Below are 21,678 nucleotides of genomic sequence, written 5' to 3'. Positions count from 1 at the left end.
CCAATCAATAAAGAGATGCCATGCGAAGAACTTAAGTTCCATTCCATGAACGCTACAATCAAGTTGGTCACTGAAGGATGTATTGTTCGAGAAGTTTTATTAATAAGGATGCGGACAGTTGCGGGTTGTTTACCCCCGGTTATAATCAGAATATTCACATGACTCCCTTTTACTGGGATGGCAATTATCGAATTGAATGACTGAATACATGGATGCGCGTACCAAGCAATGAAATACAATGCATCTGTTCAAGAAGATATGAGTATTGGTGGAATTATTAACGTTCATTTAATGTCTGCAAATTAAAAGACACCTGTTAAGTATCGTTTTTTTCTGGGCGAAATTAACACGAGAAGAAAAGCACACAAGCTTTTACTTTCAAAGTCAATAATGAAAACCAATATTACATATATTTAAAAGTATTTGTGAAGTGTCAAATACAAATATATTTAATTCTGCAAAATTTGTACAATTTTATTCATTCCCATTTCAATAAGCAACATCTAATTATTTATATTTTAAGTATTCATGTTCTGAATAAAAAAATTGAAAACATAATTAAATAATATTCAAGTTATTAAAATCAAAATATAAAAAAAAACCGATAATTATGCATTAAGTCCATGATATATTCTTTACACAAAAGCAAAAAACCTGTCGTCAGTTGACGTCAAATGTTTCAGAATATTTCTAGTTTACAAGGGATTGCGACATGTGATTAAATACACTCCTTTTTGGCGTGGCGCCTTTATATTTTTCTATTGTCATGGTTTTCATTGATTAGAATATCAAATAATGAGTAAACTAGGAATATCTACGCAGTATTGCAAAATACAAGGTTAAAAAGATACCATAAAAAAACCTAATTTAACAGAAACATGAGTCTTCTCTAAGTTACCTTCATTACGATAGCGAACAACAAAAATATCATCCCCGAATGACGAAAAGAAAAACTGCATATGCGTATTAATTTGGCTTAATGGTTAAAAAAGAGTCATACGGGAGCGATTTGGGACCTATTACGAGTTGGGTAATTCTAATTATCGTATTTTTCTCCGTCAAATTTGGTCATTTAATAACGATCTCAGTAGCCATAAAAGTGTTGCTTTGTAAAGGAGAAAACGATGGGAGGCTGCGATAGCCTCTACATCGTTATATGACCTAAATTCTCGTTACACAGAAAAGCACTTTTCGTCGTAATTTGCGGAGCGTATTCTTGCGCTGTTTATTAATGACAAGTTGCCAACACAGAGATTGCAGTGTTTTTATATGGGGAGGGGGGTATTGCTATTTTTTTTATGAACGGAGAGATATATTCTGTGATATTTGACAACTGATTCAGTTTCCTAGCACTATCAAATGTTATGTTTCCATAACAAACAAATATGGGATGCACCATGCGTAGATTGGGCCTAATTATGTTTATCATGGGTATCATTTGATACAACGAATGCTGTTGCCAATAGCTGGCATGAATGAAATCGACCTTGGTCGTTCGTTTTAATTGAAAAACGAATTTTCTAGAATCATACTATAGCCGGGATTATTCGAAATGCGCAGCTTTAATTTCAACAATCCTGCCGTTTCAAAATTAATAAAATACTCGATATCATGTACTTTTGTAACGTTCTCATAAAACAGCAAAGAAAATTTAATGTTTAATGATCGGGCTGGGGTTCAGTAAAATTGAAAATTAACGAACTTTAAAAAGTCTTTAAACAAACAGCACACATTCTGCAGATAATACAGTTTCAAAAGATATTCAAAACTGCAAACCTTAAAAAATAACAATTTTATATATAAATTCCATGTGCCTGTATGCATTAAAAAAATCATAGGTTTCGGTGTTTTTATTCTTTTAATTGACACTAAATTGAATATGATTAAAAACTAATTTTAGACACATTTTCATCAAACATGTATTTCTTTAGAGAGCATGCAGTTCAACAACCTAGCTACCTGTTTTATTAAGTTTTACTGTAAAAGTACATAGTAATGAGGTGATATAAGTTTTCATGGAGATAAAATATCGGTTTTCAGTTTTAAAACACGTGCGTTTTATGTTTTTGAACCGATACAAAGGATAAGGTGTTGTTTTTTTATGAGCGATACAGGATGTTCCTTTGTTAGACTGAAGATAAAAGATTGTATATAATGAACTCTCATTTTGAAATGTTAAGGTGGATGCCAGATTTAAGTACCGTCCTAGAACGGACTTGATAAAGATGCTCATGAATATTTATTCATTCATCTGTCAATCACTCTATTTATCTATATTTTTTTTGCCCTGATCTATGTTAAAGATCAAGAAGACCACATTATCATGAAGCTTTTTAATACATAATGCTTATCAAAATCTGACCTATTAAAATATAGGTCAAGGTTAAGGGATCACGACCTCAGTTGTCGCTCCTTCTCTCAGTTGTAGTTGTCATAATGAACCGGCATGTGCGGCTCGCCTGAATTTTACGTGAAAGTGCATTTCATGTACAACTTTCGCGTTGAATTGATTTCACATGAATTTTACGTTGTAGAATCTTTGATGAATTTAATGTCTATTCGCTAGCTAAGTGTTTTCGGTCCACTGCGCTTCATGCAGGTGCGGATCAGAAATCCATGACCTGGGAAGATGTTAAAATTTCCATATGAAATTCATACGAGGCACAATGTTCATTTAATTGTAAGGAAGCCTAAATGAGGCCTAAATGAATTCTTGATTTCAATTAAAAGTGTTAAACTTGTGTTTAATACTTGATATCATCTTTTAATTCTCGTCTACGGTGCCTTTTTTCTATGTGTAATGACATTATAGAAGTTTTGTGCCTTCTCCGTATGACTTTTATCCAGACAGGGCACCTCAACATTAAATATATAAATGAATGAAAGATCATTTCAACGCACTCTCTGGTCTTTTATGATACGCATAAACCCATGTGTGTTTGTTTGTTTGTTTGTGGTTTTTTGTATTTTTTGATTGTTTGTTTTTTGGGGTTTTTTTGAGTGGGTGATCATTACAGAATTTTCTTTGCTCTTCAAGCAATTTCTACTGTTAAGACCTTAAGAAAATTTAAAATATAAATTACAAAACCAATCCCGACATTCACCATCTCCTACCAACACTTCCCATATGAAACATGCACGAATACTGCGGTTTCATCAATATTCATTGGATACTAGTTTTCATGCACGTGGATTTTGTTGTTGAGTTGATCCACAAAATTAAATATTCATTATAGTGCAATTTCTCATAACATATTGGATGTATTGTGTTCAATGTGGTCATTGGCCACGAATTAAACTGTGATTTTCACTTTAATCATCGAAGTGTATGCCAACTAATACCGGTTTTACATAACGACGCCACAGTATGTGTATAATGCGTGCACACGCGCACACGCGGTCACTGTGATTTTTGTTTCTCTTTTTACACAAAAAAACCCCAAGATGCAGTCCAGATGACGGCTTTATATGCTACACCATGTTGTTGTGTAGGTGGCTGACGATATAATTATGTCTATGATGCTTTATATTTGCATTATTCTCATGCAGATTCCTCTTTGCAACAATGTCAATGTCCTTTCTAGTTTGCGACACCCCCATCATGGCGTCTCAGTTATTTCTCAACGCCAAGAGCAATATCTTTTCTTCTTATTTTCCTTTTTTTCTTCTTCTTTGAACCATGGATTTGGAAACACACTGATTCTATTATGAATAAAAGAATAAAAGTTTTACAATCAATTTCTAATTATAAAATAATTACAGTATTCCAAATTCGAGGAATGTTTATATATGTATATCATTGTTAATTTTATTAAATTGTTCTTTCAATTTTTAAAAAAATATGTTTTTCATTTAACAGAACTATCACCTGTTTTTCTTTGATGAATGTAGAATATACCACTTTCAAATAATTTCATAATTCTATGCCTTTACTTGCCTTTCAAAAAACTTTCCTTTACTTGCTTTGATCTCTCAAAAGTCACGTGCAGATTCAATAACGCACGTGCTTATTATAACGACTATCCTAGGCACGTGTTATACACTGAAACCTCAAACTTTATTGAACTCACTGGCAGAAATTAAATTTAATTACAACACGTTTTCCAGAATGTTCTGAATCCCTCAAGATTATTTTGTATCAATTCGAAAAGGTGCACTGTGAGAAAAACAGTATACCAAAGGTGCCTTCCCCGGGACCGGCAACGACAAATATATTTTTTGTTAAAATTAGCGTACGTTTTAACTTAAGTAAATTCTGATCTTGCTTCCATTATATGCATAACACAATGCATGGTAACTGGTTCAATTCATTCCGATCGTTCATTTACAGCTACAGAAAGTTAGAGTCAAACTTAAATTCACAATTTGATCGAAAAATTTACTGTGTTCAAAATTACATTTTTTTTATTTCTGTCATGCATAGAACATTCAATCGGGTAAAGTGTTAATTCATACTGAAATTTGGCTTCGAATGTCTTGTATAATGAAATTACATGACAATTATGCAGACATGGTAAAAATATTTTTGTAGATAAGACACAAATTCAATATGATAATAAAAAAGACTATGAATGAAAACCATTGCTATACATGTATTTGTTTGGCATATATATTTTAAGTCTAAAATACATGTGCATGTATATAGTAACTTGTTTTGCCGTAAAGAATTTTCTGGACCATAGCTCTGAGAGTAATAACTTATCACATTAAACATAATAAACAATATTTTAGAAAAGAACAATTCAAGAGTGGCTGTCTGATAATTTTCAGATCCTTGAGGAAAAAATCAAAACTAATAAAATATAATTGCATAAAATGCATGACAAAATTTAATATCATATGAATAAAATATATATCACATCACCCTTTTTCAAATACACGTCGTGTAAAAATGAAACCTTTTTAATACCAGTACTCATTGGAAATTTACCCCAGTCCATATATGATAATGAAACTTTCTCTTGCTTGATAAGGAAACTAATAAACAAGTGGCCGTATACCGTGTTTTTCTTCTAAAGATATGTAAAATCTCGGAGGGATTTAGGATGGGGTTTGCATTGCCCCCCCCCCCCCCCGCCTCCCTTTCTTGTCTCTTTAAAAATCGTTACTACAAAACTGTTGCCTACTTAACAAAATACAATATATCAAGGGAAATGCACCTAAAAGTTTTCACTTAAATCGTTCAATTGATAACTGCACGTTTAGTGCAATAAATTATGCAACTAAAGCATGTTCTGACATTTTAATACTTCCGCCTATTATACATGGTCTATATATTCCTTGAGATTCTTAAAATAAACATCTAGATTGTAGAGATTTAGACGCAGCAACAAAGCAACAGCATCGCCCAAAATATATATGAACCTCGCACATAACACGAGAAAAATGACAAAACAATATATGTGTTGAAGTGTAAATAAATTGACAAAGAAATTAATCTCCTTGGTAACTAAACACTGATGAATTATGAGATTCTGTTAATAGGGAAAATGCAATAACAATAGATATTGCCAAAATACCACTGAAATATTTGGCACTCAATATAATTGGGAATACTTTGCTCGTGTGTCTATAATAGCATAGACTATTGCTTTGGAGTATGCAATACTTAAACAATATATCTGAAGAATCTCCAGTAGATATGCTTCATTATCCTGGCATGACACGATTTCTCGTATTTGCCTTCAGTTCGTCTTCCGTCATAAAAGCTCTTTCCACGAGTGCGAACACCAGGACTGCTGTCAATATAGCAAAAAGTCCCGCAAAAATGATCAGCCTTTCTACCCGTTTGGCCAAACTAAGTGCCTTGTCAATATTTCCTTGCATTATACCTTCATTTAGGGTCTTCTGAAGTCTAAATGCGAAAACAACTGCTGGAATTCCAAGAGGAAAGAAGAAAATAATCGCTACGATACTAAGTATCTGCAAGACTTGGATTCTTTTTTGTGTCAAAGGTTTTTGGCGTTCTATATCCCTCCATCTCTCGGGGACGTTTTGGCAGCACGTCTGTTGGGTTTGAATCACATTTCCATTTGATCCTCCGATTACAACTTGTTCCTTTACTACTTTGGAACCACCTGTCTCTGTGGTATATAAAACAGGAAGTGACGTCATTGCCAATGATGACGAATTAGCTGTTCTTTGATGGGTGTTTCCGTTACTTTGGGGAGGTGTTTCGATGTGGATGTCGTCTTGGGTAACAGGGAGGGTTGCTGGAGGATCTTCCTCTTCCAAACAGGGATTGTCGAAGCCCCCATACCCTTCGTTGTTTTCTGAAGACGTTTTTATGCTTCGGTGTGCATTGAATTCCGATCCATCAAAATTATCGGAAAATCCAGCAGTATCCATATTGCTAGGACAAATAAATTGGAATTAATTTGGTTTTAAACTATTTATGTATTTTGTTCAAATATATATTTTGTTGCATGTTTATGATACTGTGTTAATACAAACGTATTCTTTGTAATTTATCGCACCATAAAAAATAGTTTAATATAGAATTTCAAAGAACATAATTTAAGTAATCAATTAAGGGTGCGTTTCTGTGGGTTTCTGTTTTTATAAGCTCTGAGAGAGAGAGAGAGAGAGAGAGAGAGAGAGAGAGAGAGAGAGAGAGAGAGAGAGTCATCGGTCAGGCAAAGAACGATTACTCCAAGCAATACATTAACCGCGTGTTTGTTTGAATGACAGAAAGTTGATTGCCTAATCAATGATCGCAAACCTTTTCTTAACAGAAATCTTGTAAGGTCATTGTATTATCACAGGAAACGAATTGTTGCTTGTTTGTAGATATGACCTCATTTAATAATTATATATTTACGTACTTAAACGTTAAACTATACACATGCAGATCTAGATCGTATACTAGCATTCATGTAAAGGGTTTGTAACCAATCTTAGATGACTTTGTAATCGGTATTCATAAAATTTAACCTTCAAGTCTCACCTGTGTTTATGGCCAATAAATAAACTTTTCTTGATATTCACAACAGCCACACCTTGACAGTTTCCTTTGACATAAACTCGTTGTTTACCTGGTCGCCATATTCATTTACCTGTCCGATAGGGGGCGGTATACAGATTACCAAATCGTGTTAAGCTGGGATCAACAGATCAATGATCACGAGTAATTCCTATTCTACTTAAAACTGTTTAGAAATATATTTAAAGATCGTACCCAAGTATCAAATTACCGGTTCGTTTGACATCTATTTCTTGAAATGACTGTAACAGTATTAATTAGGTGGTGGATCTAAAACTTAAAGGGTTTATTTAAAAACTTTTATCATCAAAGAACAGGCGAAATCAGAAGGGAGGGTCGGTAGAATTGCGTTGTGGAGAGGTGAAAATAGAAAAAAAAAATACCCCCCCCCCCAAAAAAAAAACCCAAAAAAAAACAAAACAGAAGAAAAAACAAACAAACCCAGGTTTCAATGGTTGCACAACACACTATGCCTCTGTATAAATATTCATGTATTGTTCTTACTATAAATTCAGGTTGCCAGCACTACCTCATCTCAGAGAGAGAGAGAGAGAGAGAGAGAGAGAGAGAGAGAGAGAGAGAGAGAGAGAGAGAGAGAGAGAGAGGGGGGGGGGTGCCTGTAAAATTCGTAAATTACAGTAATTATTAATTCCATATTAGAAAAAAATAATTTTTAATAAATAAATAATGGTATATTTTTATTTCTCATATTTTTTAATGATCCAAGAAATGCCAATAACATCATCACAGTATAAAACGAATACAAACAAATTTTTAAAAAAGTTTATCGGAGCTAAAGAACGCACCAATACAATGACAATTAAAACAATGTATATAAATGCAGATATACAGGATTGGATACCTAAGCGATCACAGAAACCGTTGCTAAATTATCATATTTACAACCTGTATCAAATCTGTATCAAAATAATGAAACGTCCACAAACAAATCTCTTTAATGTGTAAAGGAAGAACTGAAAATTTGTCCTACAGATTTTTAAGCACCCCCTTTCCTCTTAGTTTTAAACCTTCATCATCCGTCATATTGTAATTTCTATATTATCTATAATATATATTATTAATATCTATTATATCTATGAAAATTATAAGTTTTAATATTAAAAATTTTTAATGAAAAATTATAGTGGTATTGATCCCATCAAAGAAATTGTTAATTCATGTGATTATAAACTACAAAACGTCGAGGTGTCTACTTAGATAAATGCTTTACGCAGAGAAAACAGTTTCAGGGGCTATAAAGAATTGTGTAAAATTGTCTTGCATGCTATAGCCTCTAATAATATTTCTTTTGTCTGTCATTTGATTTCATTTGACCATATGTCAACATAGTGATGTCAATAAACTGAATTAAATTGAATATTTACAGGGTTTGGCAAATCCGTACATTGTTTACTAGTTTTTCATTCTTTATACATTTTCACACCGTCGATTGAAAAGAAATCATAATTATAATACACCCCAGCATCACCTACAAACGCTTAAAAAATGAAATAAGTGAACACGGCTATATTTTTCATCTCCCTAGCTGGCTAATTAACCGTTTATTCCTGTCAAATTGACTGACTAGTTCTGGATAAACGGTGATGTCTATATAAAAGTTAGCACCAAATGGTATCTGTATGTTTAATCTGATTTTACTTGTATTTTAAACAGGCTAGGCAATAAATACCAATTCAGATGGAAAATGACCATAAAAGATATAGCTTACATGTACATCAATAAAAAATATTTCATATACTAGTATGAAGAGAAAAATGTTAATATAGGTGGCAAAAAGTCAAAATAAAATGTTTTATATAAAAGGGATGTCCAATTTTTATCGTGAAAAAAAAATAATGTCATAAATTCTAATATGGTTAATTTCTTCAACGTAAAGATAAGGAATGAATATGATCGACGTGAACAAGTTTTTTTTCGGATTAGGTTGATAGTACGTGATTACTAGTACATATCTAGGTCACGTGAACAACAAAGTTTATATCCTGATTAATCTTAAAAAAGAATATTAACTGAAAAATCTACCAAATTCTATTTATTAGTTATATAAAATTTACGTAGTAAAAACATGTACAAAATATGATAAATTTTGTAGCAGTAAAAATATTGACAAATGATAAAAAAAATTGATCAGGACACTTTTGGGGGATTTTCACGCAGCTATTATCGCACCTTTCACAACAACAACATATTACATACATTATTTTTTTTTAAATAAAAACTTCTTACTGTCAAATCAATGACTTAAAAACAAGATGTACCAGGTAAAAAAATATACATGTTCATGTACGTCAAGAAGAAATAACAATGTATAATACAACAGATCAGGATGAAAAAAGTGAGGCCAATCCAAGTCTAAGTGAAAAACCATCTCAAATTATTTACATGTTGGACGTATGTAATTGAATTTTACATCAAACAATACGTGAACTTCATGTTCACTTGAATTTAAAAATTGAAATAAAACAATATTATTTGATATGTTCCATGTACAAATTAATTTCATGTTTTGTCCATCTTTTCTTTAAATCGTGGTAAAGCATGTTTCGCCCCACCCCAATTTTTTCTCTTGTTCTATAATATACATGTACTATAACATTAATATACATGCACAACATATCTAAATAAAAATTGCTCTCATACACATATATGTAAATGTACAATGTAAGCTTCAAAGCAATTAATTTTGGATATTCAACGACGAGAGCTGTTCAACGTTTTTTCCAAATAAGATTTTTTGGAAATTAGAATACATTTTTTTTTTTTTTTTTTTAGCAAAAATAGCATAAACATGCGTAGAGTTTGCAAATAAACGCGGATCTTTTGCGGTAAAACGCAAACCTCACAAATAAAAGAAGTCTTTGTTAAATCAACTGAAAACTATTAAATATCGCAAAATTTTAGTGAATAAAAAACAAAGAGAAAAGATCCGCCTAAAACGCATAAATGATAAAAAAAGATCAATATGATACGTCATTCGGGAAAAGTCACAATGACATATAGTAGGTCTACATGCATTTTGCTTATATTTAATGTGGTGGATCGCATAAAGCTTTCAGCGAAAGTTGCGTGTTTGTAACGTAAAAATGCGTTCATTTGCAGTTTTGCCTTAATATACGAAATTCATGTATACATGTATTGCATAATTAATGCAACAGAACTCAAATTTCATAGAAATGACTGACCAACACCGAACTTCCAATTGTACCAATACAACAAAGCACGAACACCACTGAGTCCTGTCAATGCTCTCTTGAAGTTAGCGGGACTCTAATGCATTTTATCACTGTTGACAACATAAAAAAACTACTCTGAGTATCTAATGGCTTCATCGTAAGCTGGAGGCGGTGCCCTGATCTCGGGCGACCCAGAACTCTCGGGAGATTTCAGCACGACGATAGGAGCGTTGACGTAAGGGAAATCCGTCATGACGTAACTAGGTTCCTCCGAGGTTTGTCTAACCATGTTTGAACGCGGTCCTATGTTTAACACGAAAAAATCATTTGAATTTAGATGCTTTATAATATTTTGTAAAAAGTTCCCTGCTTAATTAATATGATACTACAAGTTGTTGATGCTGCAAAGCAACATACAGCTATTTATTATGCCAGTACATTGTACTTATCTGCAATGCGCCCGTTGCCTTACCGTCCGGTCCGGGGTTCCCCGTGGGTATGTGTGTGTACTCGTTCCTGCTGCCCCTGGGGTGCGACCCCCTGCTGCCATCCGCTAGAATAATACTGTTCAATGGCTCGTCGTCCTTTCGCCGAAAAAACTCCATTTTCCTCCGCAGTATGACGGTCTTAATGACCAGGAATACGACGACTATAACGACGACCAGTGAGATGACAATGATGAAGCCGGTGGTGGCGGGGGACAGGGGTTCGTCCGGCGATGGGTCGGGCGTGGTCAAGGAAGCACCTGTTATAGAGAACACTTGAATGTAGCTACACGTGACATAAGGATATACGGACAATATACCGGAATGCAAGGCACATGTACACCGTGGATTTGGATGACCAGGTGGTACCAAGGTAATTAATTTTCGTGCGTCGTTTGCAATGATATTTGGATTCAAGACCAAAAATGGTTTTTTAATGATTGTATCGTTAACTAGTATAGGTACTATTGGAATATCTCGTACATGTACATGTGTAAAGTCCATGAACCCTGACACCCGAAGAAATTTTATAGAGTTTAAATAAACTTAAACATTTCACGTTATGATGTTCACACGACAGTCACCATGCAGATAATTTAGATAAATACTCTGCACAACATAAATGTAATAAAGAAATGGATTATACACACCCACTCTTCTAATGCTAATGATGAATCCATAGTGATAGGGACTACTGTCAGTTTCATTCTTACTACTCAGGTCATGAAGACGAAACCGGACAACGTTGCCAACACCGGACAAATAATCTGTAGGCTTAGTGTCCTTGGTCAATGTTGCCTTAAAAGTAATCAGGAAAAAAATGCATTTGCTATTACGATATCTGCAAGCGTATTTTATAGCTCATAAATCATTTTATTCTTCAAATATACCAATAAAGGATAAATTTATGCCCTGTAAATCCCTCGATAAAATTTCTTAAGCTCTCGACTATTTGATTTTGTCTGATACTTCTTTTTCGTAAAAGTATCTAGTACTAGTATCTATCATATACTAAGTAGATATATTTAAATGACAGTGCAGGACCAACTCGCTAAAATTCTCTCATTTTCTTTAATTTCTTCATTTTCCATCCTCTCTCATTCACGATTCTAATTGGTTCCTCCATACTTTGTGTTAAATGCTTACTCATATACAAACAACTGCATGCGCTCTGTAATCATACCTCTTAAAACTAACAGAGAATCATTTTTTTTTAAATCAAGGAGTTAAAAATGACAATGTACTTATGAAAACGAGAAAAAAAAACCCAATGCGTTAACCCACTGTCAGGAAGCGATTTCGAGACGTTGTCAAACTTGCTACCAATGGTTGCATTTAAACTTCAGTTTAGCTGAAAAAGTATTGTACGCTATCCGATCCAAATTAGGACCTACAGGAAAGCATTTGGATAGTAACTTCCACTTACTATAAGTTGGGCATCATTAAAAGACGTTGTACTATCTTGATCAATTTCTAACGTGACATCATCCACGTTTATGAAAAAATTCCGGAAGCTGATGTTGAGTTCCTGTTTCTCGTTGCTTCCGGAGTCCGGAAATATTTGCAACTCACAGGCGACGCCATTGTTGCATTTATCATGCTGATGATCCTCCGTGGGATGAACAGCAAACTCGCCTCCATAAACCATCACCTCTTCACCTAACGGAATGTAGTCCGTCTGCGCCCCGCATTTCTTGACGTCACAACTGTTCTCGTCTTGCAAGATGTCTGTAAAAATTCACACAAAAATTGATGTGCAAAAAATAAATTCCGATAAGATTCAATAAGTTTTAGGACCAATAGATAGATTTATCAGACATCTGTATATCAATTTGATTAGACTGACTCAATTTTGAATAGTTTTGGAAAGGTTTTAAAAGGGGTTGTGATTTTACTTAGATGGTATTACCATTAATATAATGTCAGACTGCTGTAACATATGATTATATAGTAATTTAAATCTCAAAGTTTCTGCAAAAATATTAAAAATTCATATAAAATTTCTGTAAATAAGAATTTGTATTTGACAGACGTGTACGTACAGTTGTGTCTGCTTAGCGCTCCTAAACACACGGCCGTCTGAAAGAACATGACACAACACACCTCAACATGGAGCATGTTTCTGAAATATCAAAGAAAGTCAAATCAAACACCAGGCACTGCTTCCTGCAATGTCTTCAAAAGGCAAACATGAAAAGATGCTTGGGTACAGGGTTGTGATTAAAAATTTTGGCAAAAGACAGTACTATAGAGACAGCACTGTGCACTACATGTACTAGTGAAGCGATTCAATCACTCAATGGTTCTCCAATCCTCATGTCAAAGTATTAAACCTTCCTGATTTTGTGGTGTGTTAATTCACACGTTATGAACTATTGGAAATCAAGATTAAGTTTATCTATTATATAACTGCGCTATACACAGATGTCCACAAATATAACTGGTGTAAAACACATGATTTACATAATTTCTAGCATAAATTTTACATGTAAAACAAATATGAGTATACATGTAATGCGCAAGTGTTCATTTTCATGCACGTTGAACATTTCTTTTACATTTAAGTAAAACACAATTGCAAATGACCACAATATACTTTTTATGTGTAAAACATGTGTTCAATTTGTACTTGTATATTTTTTGTGTTTTACAAGCAAAGTTAAAGCTTGTTTCTTCAGCGAAGTTTAATAACATTTATGAGGCAAACTGGTGTCAAATACACTTTTTTCACACTTTAAGATCTAATTAGGTTAAATACGATTTTTTTTTTGGTTATCTAAGACACAATGTAATTAAAATTAGATCCTTCACCTTCCCGTATTTGATATGTCGCTGTGAGGATCTCCTTACAGAGACACGAGCGTGAAGGATATAATTTTAATTAGATTGTCTAAGACAGAGATGGATTGATTTAATTTTTAATTTATAAAATACTATCAACTACAATATAATATAAGTTTCCTGGTGCTAAATGTAGTGTTCTTTTAGTGTAAATGCCAAGTATTGTGAATAAACTTTTATTTGCCTGTGATAAACTTCGCCAGAACCTTTTCTCGTTGCCACTCTGTTTTTGTCACTAGCCAATCCCGAAATGATTTTTTTTAAAGATCATACTTATATGATTTAAAACCGTTAAAATTAGTCATCGCAATATAATAAAAAAAAAATGGAAAAACAAGAAATGTAGTCGTTGCAACTGTAACACTAATTTTTGGCGTTCAACTGAACACATCTCTGATACATATATGAAGTATATTAAACCCTAAACTGAAGTAATGATAAAATCAAGGTTTAAACGTTCACAATAACATCCAAATTTGATATAATACTGAGCACCCTACGTGTTTTCCTTTTTCTGTATTGAATTCTCAATATATTTGTTCTCATAAAATTCAATGTCATGGATAAACAAACAAGAAAACATCGATCTCTACAGACCAGTGTGGAAGAAGAAAAACAAAGTCCTAAATCAAATTAGAATTTTATTCTGTTTTCAACTTAAGTGTTCATAACACATAATATATTAAATATTAAACATTACGTCACACCATGCAAAAACAAACAACTGTTCTACGCGGTTATATATATTATTTATAAACCAGACATATGGAATGCAAATATTAATGTATAAACAATCAAAAAAAAGACGGAGAGATACGAATGATTTATCATAACTGGTCCATACAAATCATTCATATACACATAGGATTATATTGATGTAAATAAGAAATATTGGTACATAAATCTGATACTCCCCAGAAATAACCCACAAAAAAAACCCAACTTACACACGCTGAAATTCAACACATCTATGAAAGTAAAAAAAATCTGTTTTTGTTTTTACTTGTTTTAAAAACTATACAATAATAAGAAAACATTTACACACCTGCTCCATGAAAAACAAAACATAAAATATGGCAAGAGTATTAATTTTTCTGTGTTTATTCAAACATAATTACTCCAATAAAACCTAAATTTTCTGTTAAGTTTTTCAACAACATGAGAAAAACACGCAAAATAGATATATTATTGTCAAATATTGTCTAACGCCATTCAATCATTTTGGAATGAAAATACTAGTAACCAAACTATGATATCGTTTTTTGAAGAAAAAAAAATTGAACAAAATGATGTATAAGTAATCTGCAAGTGGTTTTAAAACAAATTTGCAGCAAAACGACAGTGGTCTAAAGGTCATGTAAATCTAATTATGCATGAAAGACCTTCCCTTAATTGTTTGCATACATAAATTTACTATAAAGGATGAACCCCAAAATTATCATAATTAATTAAATTTTTAATTTGAAATTTTCAGATCTCTAATTTATGATTAATATCAGTGGTGATAAGAACATGGAAAGTACTCTCCTTTCAACCGATAAGTAGTCCAAGATTTTGGTCACCAGATTGGACCATACAGTTCTAATGTTCTGTAGGGAAAGTAACTGTTGTTGATTAACACTTGGATAAAATACACACCATTAATGATGTACATTACTTGTGTGTTTATTCTATAGAAAGACATAGGGGAATTAACATTCACACTAATTGGATAAACAAGATTCAGAGAAGATTCTGAAAATTGTTTCAAAAATTTCTACAAAACAGACCAAAACAGCTACAGTGATCACCAAACCAAAATAAGCAGACAACACAGTAGAACTTTAAACTCAACACAACAAGCAATAGTCAGCACAAGGATTAGGGAAAGGAAGGCACTGCACAAATCTGAGACATAGATAACATTCTTACACAAATAAGGATGCAACATTATTTTGCACACTTATCATTAATGGAAAGGCATACATGAAAAACTGTGTAAACTATGCATATATTTTTCTAAAAAGACATACAAGTCAAAAGATCATGCAAATTCTAGGAGTAAGTCAAAATTTTAAATGACGTGTGTTCATATAATGCTTACGTTATTGACTATAAATTAACACTGGGAATTTGAAGTGAACATGATAGGGAAATGATCTTTGGTCATATATATTATATACATGTCTATTTAATATCTATGTGTTTGCAATTATAATAAAACTGAAATTAAGCTATAGAGTGTTTACATTCATGTTGCTTCATCATCCTGAATAATAACAATACATTACAAACATACGCTGTTTCTACTGACAACGGAAAGGGCGATTGATTCTAAATGCCTCTAAATAAAGTGTTAATTGAATGACTAAAAGATACATATAATGCTAACAATCACATTAAACTCAGTATTAAATAATGAAATAACAAGAAAATAAGTACAATGCATTAAGAATAAAAAAATCTTCTGGAACAACCATGATATTTGGTGTTTGTACAATGTATTAATTTTTCAGTTTGTTTCATGAAAACTAGTAGGTTTTCTAAATGAAAAACTTTTGCCATTTTCGGATTAAAACAACATCAAACCAGGCACAGTAAAATAAACAGATACCGGTACATGTACATACATATAATGCATTCAATTAAAACCTGCAAAAATCACCATATATAAGTTTCATTGTAAACATGTACAAGTTTTCACACATTAATAAATGATTAAAATTACAATAAATATATATGTATATGTTATAGAATGCCCATACGCTCAACTTTTACTTGAAAAAAATACTTACACATCATACAGTCACAAAACAAAACTAAATTTAATCAATGTACAAATGCAACCAAAAAGAGATACAATTTTTATTCTACCCTGGTATGTGAAGTACAATGATAAATGATGCATCCATGAATTTAAGACGGGTTATTTGAATTTATAACATGGCCAATATTTATATCACAAAACATGCGAGACTAAAATCGATAAATCAAAAAAACAATTTTACAGTTACATGATGGCAAAGAAAATGTATTTAAGTGCATCTTCAAAGAAATTACAGGTCCACGCAAAATATGTATTCCACGCTACAGTACATGTATTTACAGAAAACTACTGCAGTTGGTTATGCATGTGTGATCTGGAAGCAGAAGGGAAAATTGATATGTTTATGCTAGGCCAGAAAATAATTCTACTTTTCCTTTTTCTACCTTTAACCATATTGTTTCTTTAAAAGTTCATAGTTTCTTGTTAAAAAGAAATATGACTTGTGGGATTCACGCAAAAATTCTACTTATGCATGAATTTTTTTTTTACAGTTGTAACATTTGCATCATGTCACTTTAAGCATCATTTTGATACACCGCTACTTAATTGATTTAAGTTAAAAATTTTAAGCACCACCAAATTTGTTGTAAGGACTTAAAAAGAACTCTAAATACAACTTGCTTGATATCTCATGCACCTGTCAGGTGTACATTTTTCACGACAAGCTTGCTTTACAATGAATGAATTTTTAATGTGATAAATATTCCTTCCCAAATAAAATCTCAAATATTTTTGTTATCTACAGCATTAAATTAAATGAATTTTGCATAAGAAAGTTGCTATATCTACAACGCAATCAAGACACCAACTAAACCAATGACAGTAAACCAACTACACAGTCCCATCTGTGTTGCTAGCCTTACTCAGACCTGGGTCTGCTCTGTGGAATGACCTGTTGCTGGTTGCACATTGGTTGCTATATTTGGTTGCCTAGTTGCTTGCCCTATGTTTCTGGCTAAATTTGACTGACTTGATCCTATATCTCCAGGATCTGATTCTACTGTGTCCGGTTCTGTGTTGCTTTGAAGGCTGCTCTGACTTGTTCCTTGGTTGCTGTTGAAGTTAGAGCCACTGTGCAGTGTCTCAAAGTTGCTATAGGTTGCTTCTTCATGTTGCTCGGTTGCTTTTGGCATCTGTAGAGCCTCTTCGTATGCTGGAGGAGCTATGTCTTTATAAGGTGGGGGTGCCTCATCCCCATTTAAAATCACTATAGGCATATTGGCATAGGGGAAGTCCGTCATCACAAAGTTATCATCATGGTAGTCTCGAAGATTCTCTGCCTCATCTGAGTTAACAACAAGAAAAAAAAGATCATATTCAGCAAAATTTATCAATATTTTTACCTTGACAATGTAGGTATAAATGTTTATTTGAAAAATACTTTGATCATGACATCCTATTGAGAGATTAGCCCAATATTACATGTCTTTTAATTCACACATGATAATCATTAACATATATGTACATATTTTTACATACACATATCCATAAAAAAAATACATTTTCAAAAACACTTTACTTTTTCTGCCTCAATTTATTATTGAACATAGTTGTTTACTGTTTTTAATCAGATTGACAATTTTTTGGGAGAATTTATCCAACCACATATGAACGTGTACAAGGAGCACTGATTTATTTGTGTTCGATACTAGAAATTGAAATCAAGCCCCTTACCTTCATCACTGCCTTGCCGTGACCGCTGGCTCGGGTTCTCGATGTCTTTGGTCTCACAGCGCAGCTTCACAAACTTATAGACCAGAAGCAGAAGGGTAATGGCCGCCGCAACAGAAATCACTGTGACCCCGATCTTGACCCCGATAGACATGCCTTCTTCCTTTGGCTCACCAACTGTAGTTATGGGATATTGATATAGAAATTTATATCCAAAATGACTTTATAGAAATACATCTATTTCAATTTTTGAATCAATTAGTTTAATACTCTTGTCTAATCAACTTATGCTGTGGAATCATATAAAGGTCATTGGGGTCAATTTCTAAATTATTCCTGTACCTAATTCTATTTTTCGCTGAGAAATATTTCAACCAATATATCATTTCTGAGTTAAACCTGGCCGTCTACTGATCCTTATGGGATTAAACATTGAAGTTCAACAATCAATATTCTCTCTCTCTCAAAAAGACTTCAAAAAGACGTACCTGAGCGTTTGATTGTAATCCTGAAGTTAAAGTAGTCTTTTTTACTGTTTGATGTAAAGAACCGGAAACGAACAACAAATGCCCTGTCTGTGTACATGATAGGAGGTTTAGGGCTTCCACAGGTCAATGTTGCCTATAGAAATATAAAATTATAATAATACTGTACCATTACATGTTCAAATCCTGAAAAATTAAATTTTTCATTCCCATCAGAAATCTTGCAGGTATATTAATGGGTTAACAAAAGCTATAACTCAAGAATTAACCCTTTACCATTTCTTTTACATCTGCAGTGAAGAACTGAGTTGAACTCTGATGGATCTCGAGTCTAACGTCGCATGCAACCCTGGCAATGTTAAAACTCTCAAATTCGATCTCAAGTGCTTGCTTTTTGTTTGAATCTTGAGAAGACGTCATAAACTTCATCTCACACTCGGTCACAGGTTCAAAGAAGTAATCTGTGATCCTGTCCACAATGGAAGAATCGGACTTTGACTTGGCCAGGAGGATAACTTCATCATGGAGCATCAAGGACTGAGTGTGAGCACCATTTTCTGGACAATATTTTCTCTGGTCAAATGCATCTACAAAGCAATATTTTTCATACATATGCACTTCATAATGAGAAAAAAGATGAAGGCATTACCATTGATTCTCAAGAATATTTATTTAAAGATTTATTTTAATTAAAGAGGCTGATTGGTCAACAACTTAAATTATTAAATATGATTTTGAAAGCTATAGCTACATGTTTTATCCAGTAAAGAAAAATTAAACATTATATATTTCAACTTTAAAATTTGAATGTTTTCCTATATCTTTTCACAAGGCTCTTCTGCTTAAGGAGATCAATATAGTCTAAAAATGGCCACAACTGTCCAGCCATCTAAAACCATACCACTGTTATAATTGGCATTTATATTTGACATAATTTTATTAAAATTTCCAAGACATGTCCTTATAAATGTATCAATAAAAGCAATGGTATGCGTAACATAGAATATTTCAATAAAAAATTTATTTTGATGTTAGAATATTTTACACATTGCAATAAAACAATAAGCTTTTATCAGAATAGTAACAACTTACATAACTTTGCTGAAGCCTCCACTTCTTGGCAGGACAAATACACGATAATAAGACACACTGACAGAATCTGTGTATCCATTCTGAATCTGGAAGATAAAGAACTGGTGGGCACTTCTTTAAACTCCGAGGATGAAATTTAATTTGTTATTTATAAATTGTCATTTAATTCCTTTATAAAATTTTTAAATATATTTCCTATATGTTTCTATAATGTTACTTGTAGCTTTTTTATAAGTATCAAACACATTTTTTAAGTACATCAGTCCTCTGCATCAAAAGAAATGAAATACATGACAGAATGTTTAACTTTCTTTAATTTTGCCATTTTCAGTATCAATAATGACCACCTGATTTACATAATTATTAATAAATGTCTACTGCAGCTTATATGTAAGTGAACAAGCTTAAGCTTGCAATTCAAATTCTATAGATTTCCGCAAACGATATTTTTTTATTCATAAATATGGATCACTGATCCTTAACTTCTACTCCCAATTTGGAAAAAAAAATCATTTACTGTTTTCTTTCCTACAAGTTCTTCCCAATAAAAATCAGGAATATAAACATCAGTTATACAGACCCCTGATGCAACTATTAATTAATATGAAGGGAGCTGAGTTATTGATAAATCGATAAATACATCAATTGAGAAACATATTTTTAAAAAAATTATTCATAATGATGGGGGTGGTGATGATGGTGAGGGGGGAGTGAGATCCTGGAAGGCTTTAGTTTTAGATGTGATTACATTTTATATAAATTCAGGTAAATATCTGCACTGGTAAATCAATACATGGCAAACTGAACAACAGCCAAATTAAGTTCAGGGATTACATGTCTGCTTCGCATCATTCTCTCATCAATAAGCCTAAAACCCACAACCTCACGTAATGATGCCAGTACTTAGTACAGCTATCAATGCTCTAACATTGAAAACTGTACGTCAACTGTTCATATTGATTTAGTAGGAAAAGACATTCAAGTAGAGTATGTCTCTATCTCTTCGTTTTTCAGTTTAAAAGAGAAAAGAGTAATAAGTAAAAAAAAAAAATAAAACAAAGCATGATGCTCTATATACCTGTACAAGTTTACAAGCATCTAATTATATTGAGAGAGAGAGAGAGAGAGAGAGAGAGAGAGAGAGAGAGAGAGAGAGAGAGAGAGAGAGAGAGAGAGAGAGAGAGAGAATATTTACAACAAAATGAAGTATTTCCTGTCAGCATCACACAGGTATTACTCACAAATACTTCTTTCTGATAATTAATTATACCATTAAATACACTTGCACAACATGCGCATTGAAAATGTTTTTTAAAGCGTTTGACAATTCTTCATATAATGCTCAATAATGAAAAACATTATTTAACATGTACCTATATGATATCTAGTCAATATCTACAATGAATCATACCTGTTCATTGCTTAAACTTATCATAATTAGGAATTTTTGTTGTCATATTTGTATATAATCCGAATTTTACCAAGATACATGTAGGTGCGTTATAAAATGAAAATTATTCAGAAAATACAAGCTAAAGTATGTATTTACCTGTGCCATCAATCTTAATGTATACCATGCAACGAAAATGCTTGTTTAGATATGGCATTAAGGAATAAACAGATAACATGTTAATGCTTTTTGTGGTTTCTATAACTAATAGTAATAATAAAACGTCACGGTTCAAAGACCACAAGTAAACAATGGACCTATTCAAATTTCAATACCACATGGAAATATAGTCTTAATTGATAGCGTAGTCTTTTAAAGAGAGTTTTTGTATACATTCACTCTAAGAAATAGCATGACCCTTCACCTCATACAATGAACAAATACAAAGGACCCCCCCCCCCTCCCCAAAAAGGGGGGGGGGGGGTAGAAGGCAGTACAAAGAGAACAATTAAGAAGAGAAATGTCCTACTCACCTCTTCATTATCTATTTTTCATTATTTTGTTTTCGAAGTATTATTTTTCCCTAAGAAGATGGCAATATAACTGAGACATTTTCATGGTTGTTTACAGTTTCATTCAGAGAGTATGACTAAGTTGACCCCGATCAATATGACAAGCGTTCTGAAGAAGGCGATCATTACAAAGTGAAAGTAGGTTTAATATATCATCGTA

At 32.7% G+C, this 21,678-nt stretch overlaps 1 protein-coding gene across 2 annotated transcripts; it reads right to left on the bottom strand.

The window, feature by feature from the left end:
* Positions 1–8,865: 8,865 nt before the first annotated feature.
* On the bottom strand, positions 8,866–21,639 carry LOC105346693 (uncharacterized). Of its 2 annotated transcripts, none has more exons than XM_066081532.1 (6): positions 21,480–21,639; positions 12,704–12,783; positions 12,088–12,389; positions 11,312–11,459; positions 10,649–10,921; positions 8,866–10,479 (listed from the first exon to the last, which is right to left on the bottom strand). In XM_066081532.1, exons 1-6 carry the CDS (start codon positions 21,485–21,487, stop codon positions 10,307–10,309), a joined length of 984 nt encoding a protein of 327 aa, XP_065937604.1. In that variant the 5' UTR covers positions 21,488–21,639; the 3' UTR covers positions 8,866–10,306. The 2 variants fall into 2 exon arrangements, with proteins under 2 accessions (XP_065937604.1, XP_011453696.3); XM_011455394.4 differs by lacking the exons at positions 8,866–10,479; positions 10,649–10,921; positions 11,312–11,459; positions 12,088–12,389; positions 12,704–12,783 and adding exons at positions 14,131–17,593; positions 17,983–18,156; positions 18,468–18,600; positions 18,741–19,051; positions 19,557–19,642 and having other exon boundaries at positions 21,480–21,635.
* Positions 21,640–21,678: the final 39 nt, after the last annotated feature.

This window comes from Magallana gigas, chromosome 4 (assembly GCF_963853765.1).
Source record: "Magallana gigas chromosome 4, xbMagGiga1.1, whole genome shotgun sequence".
Classification (NCBI taxonomy): domain Eukaryota; kingdom Metazoa; phylum Mollusca; class Bivalvia; order Ostreida; family Ostreidae; genus Magallana; species Magallana gigas.
This window is presented reverse-complemented; position numbering and strand designations above follow the sequence as displayed.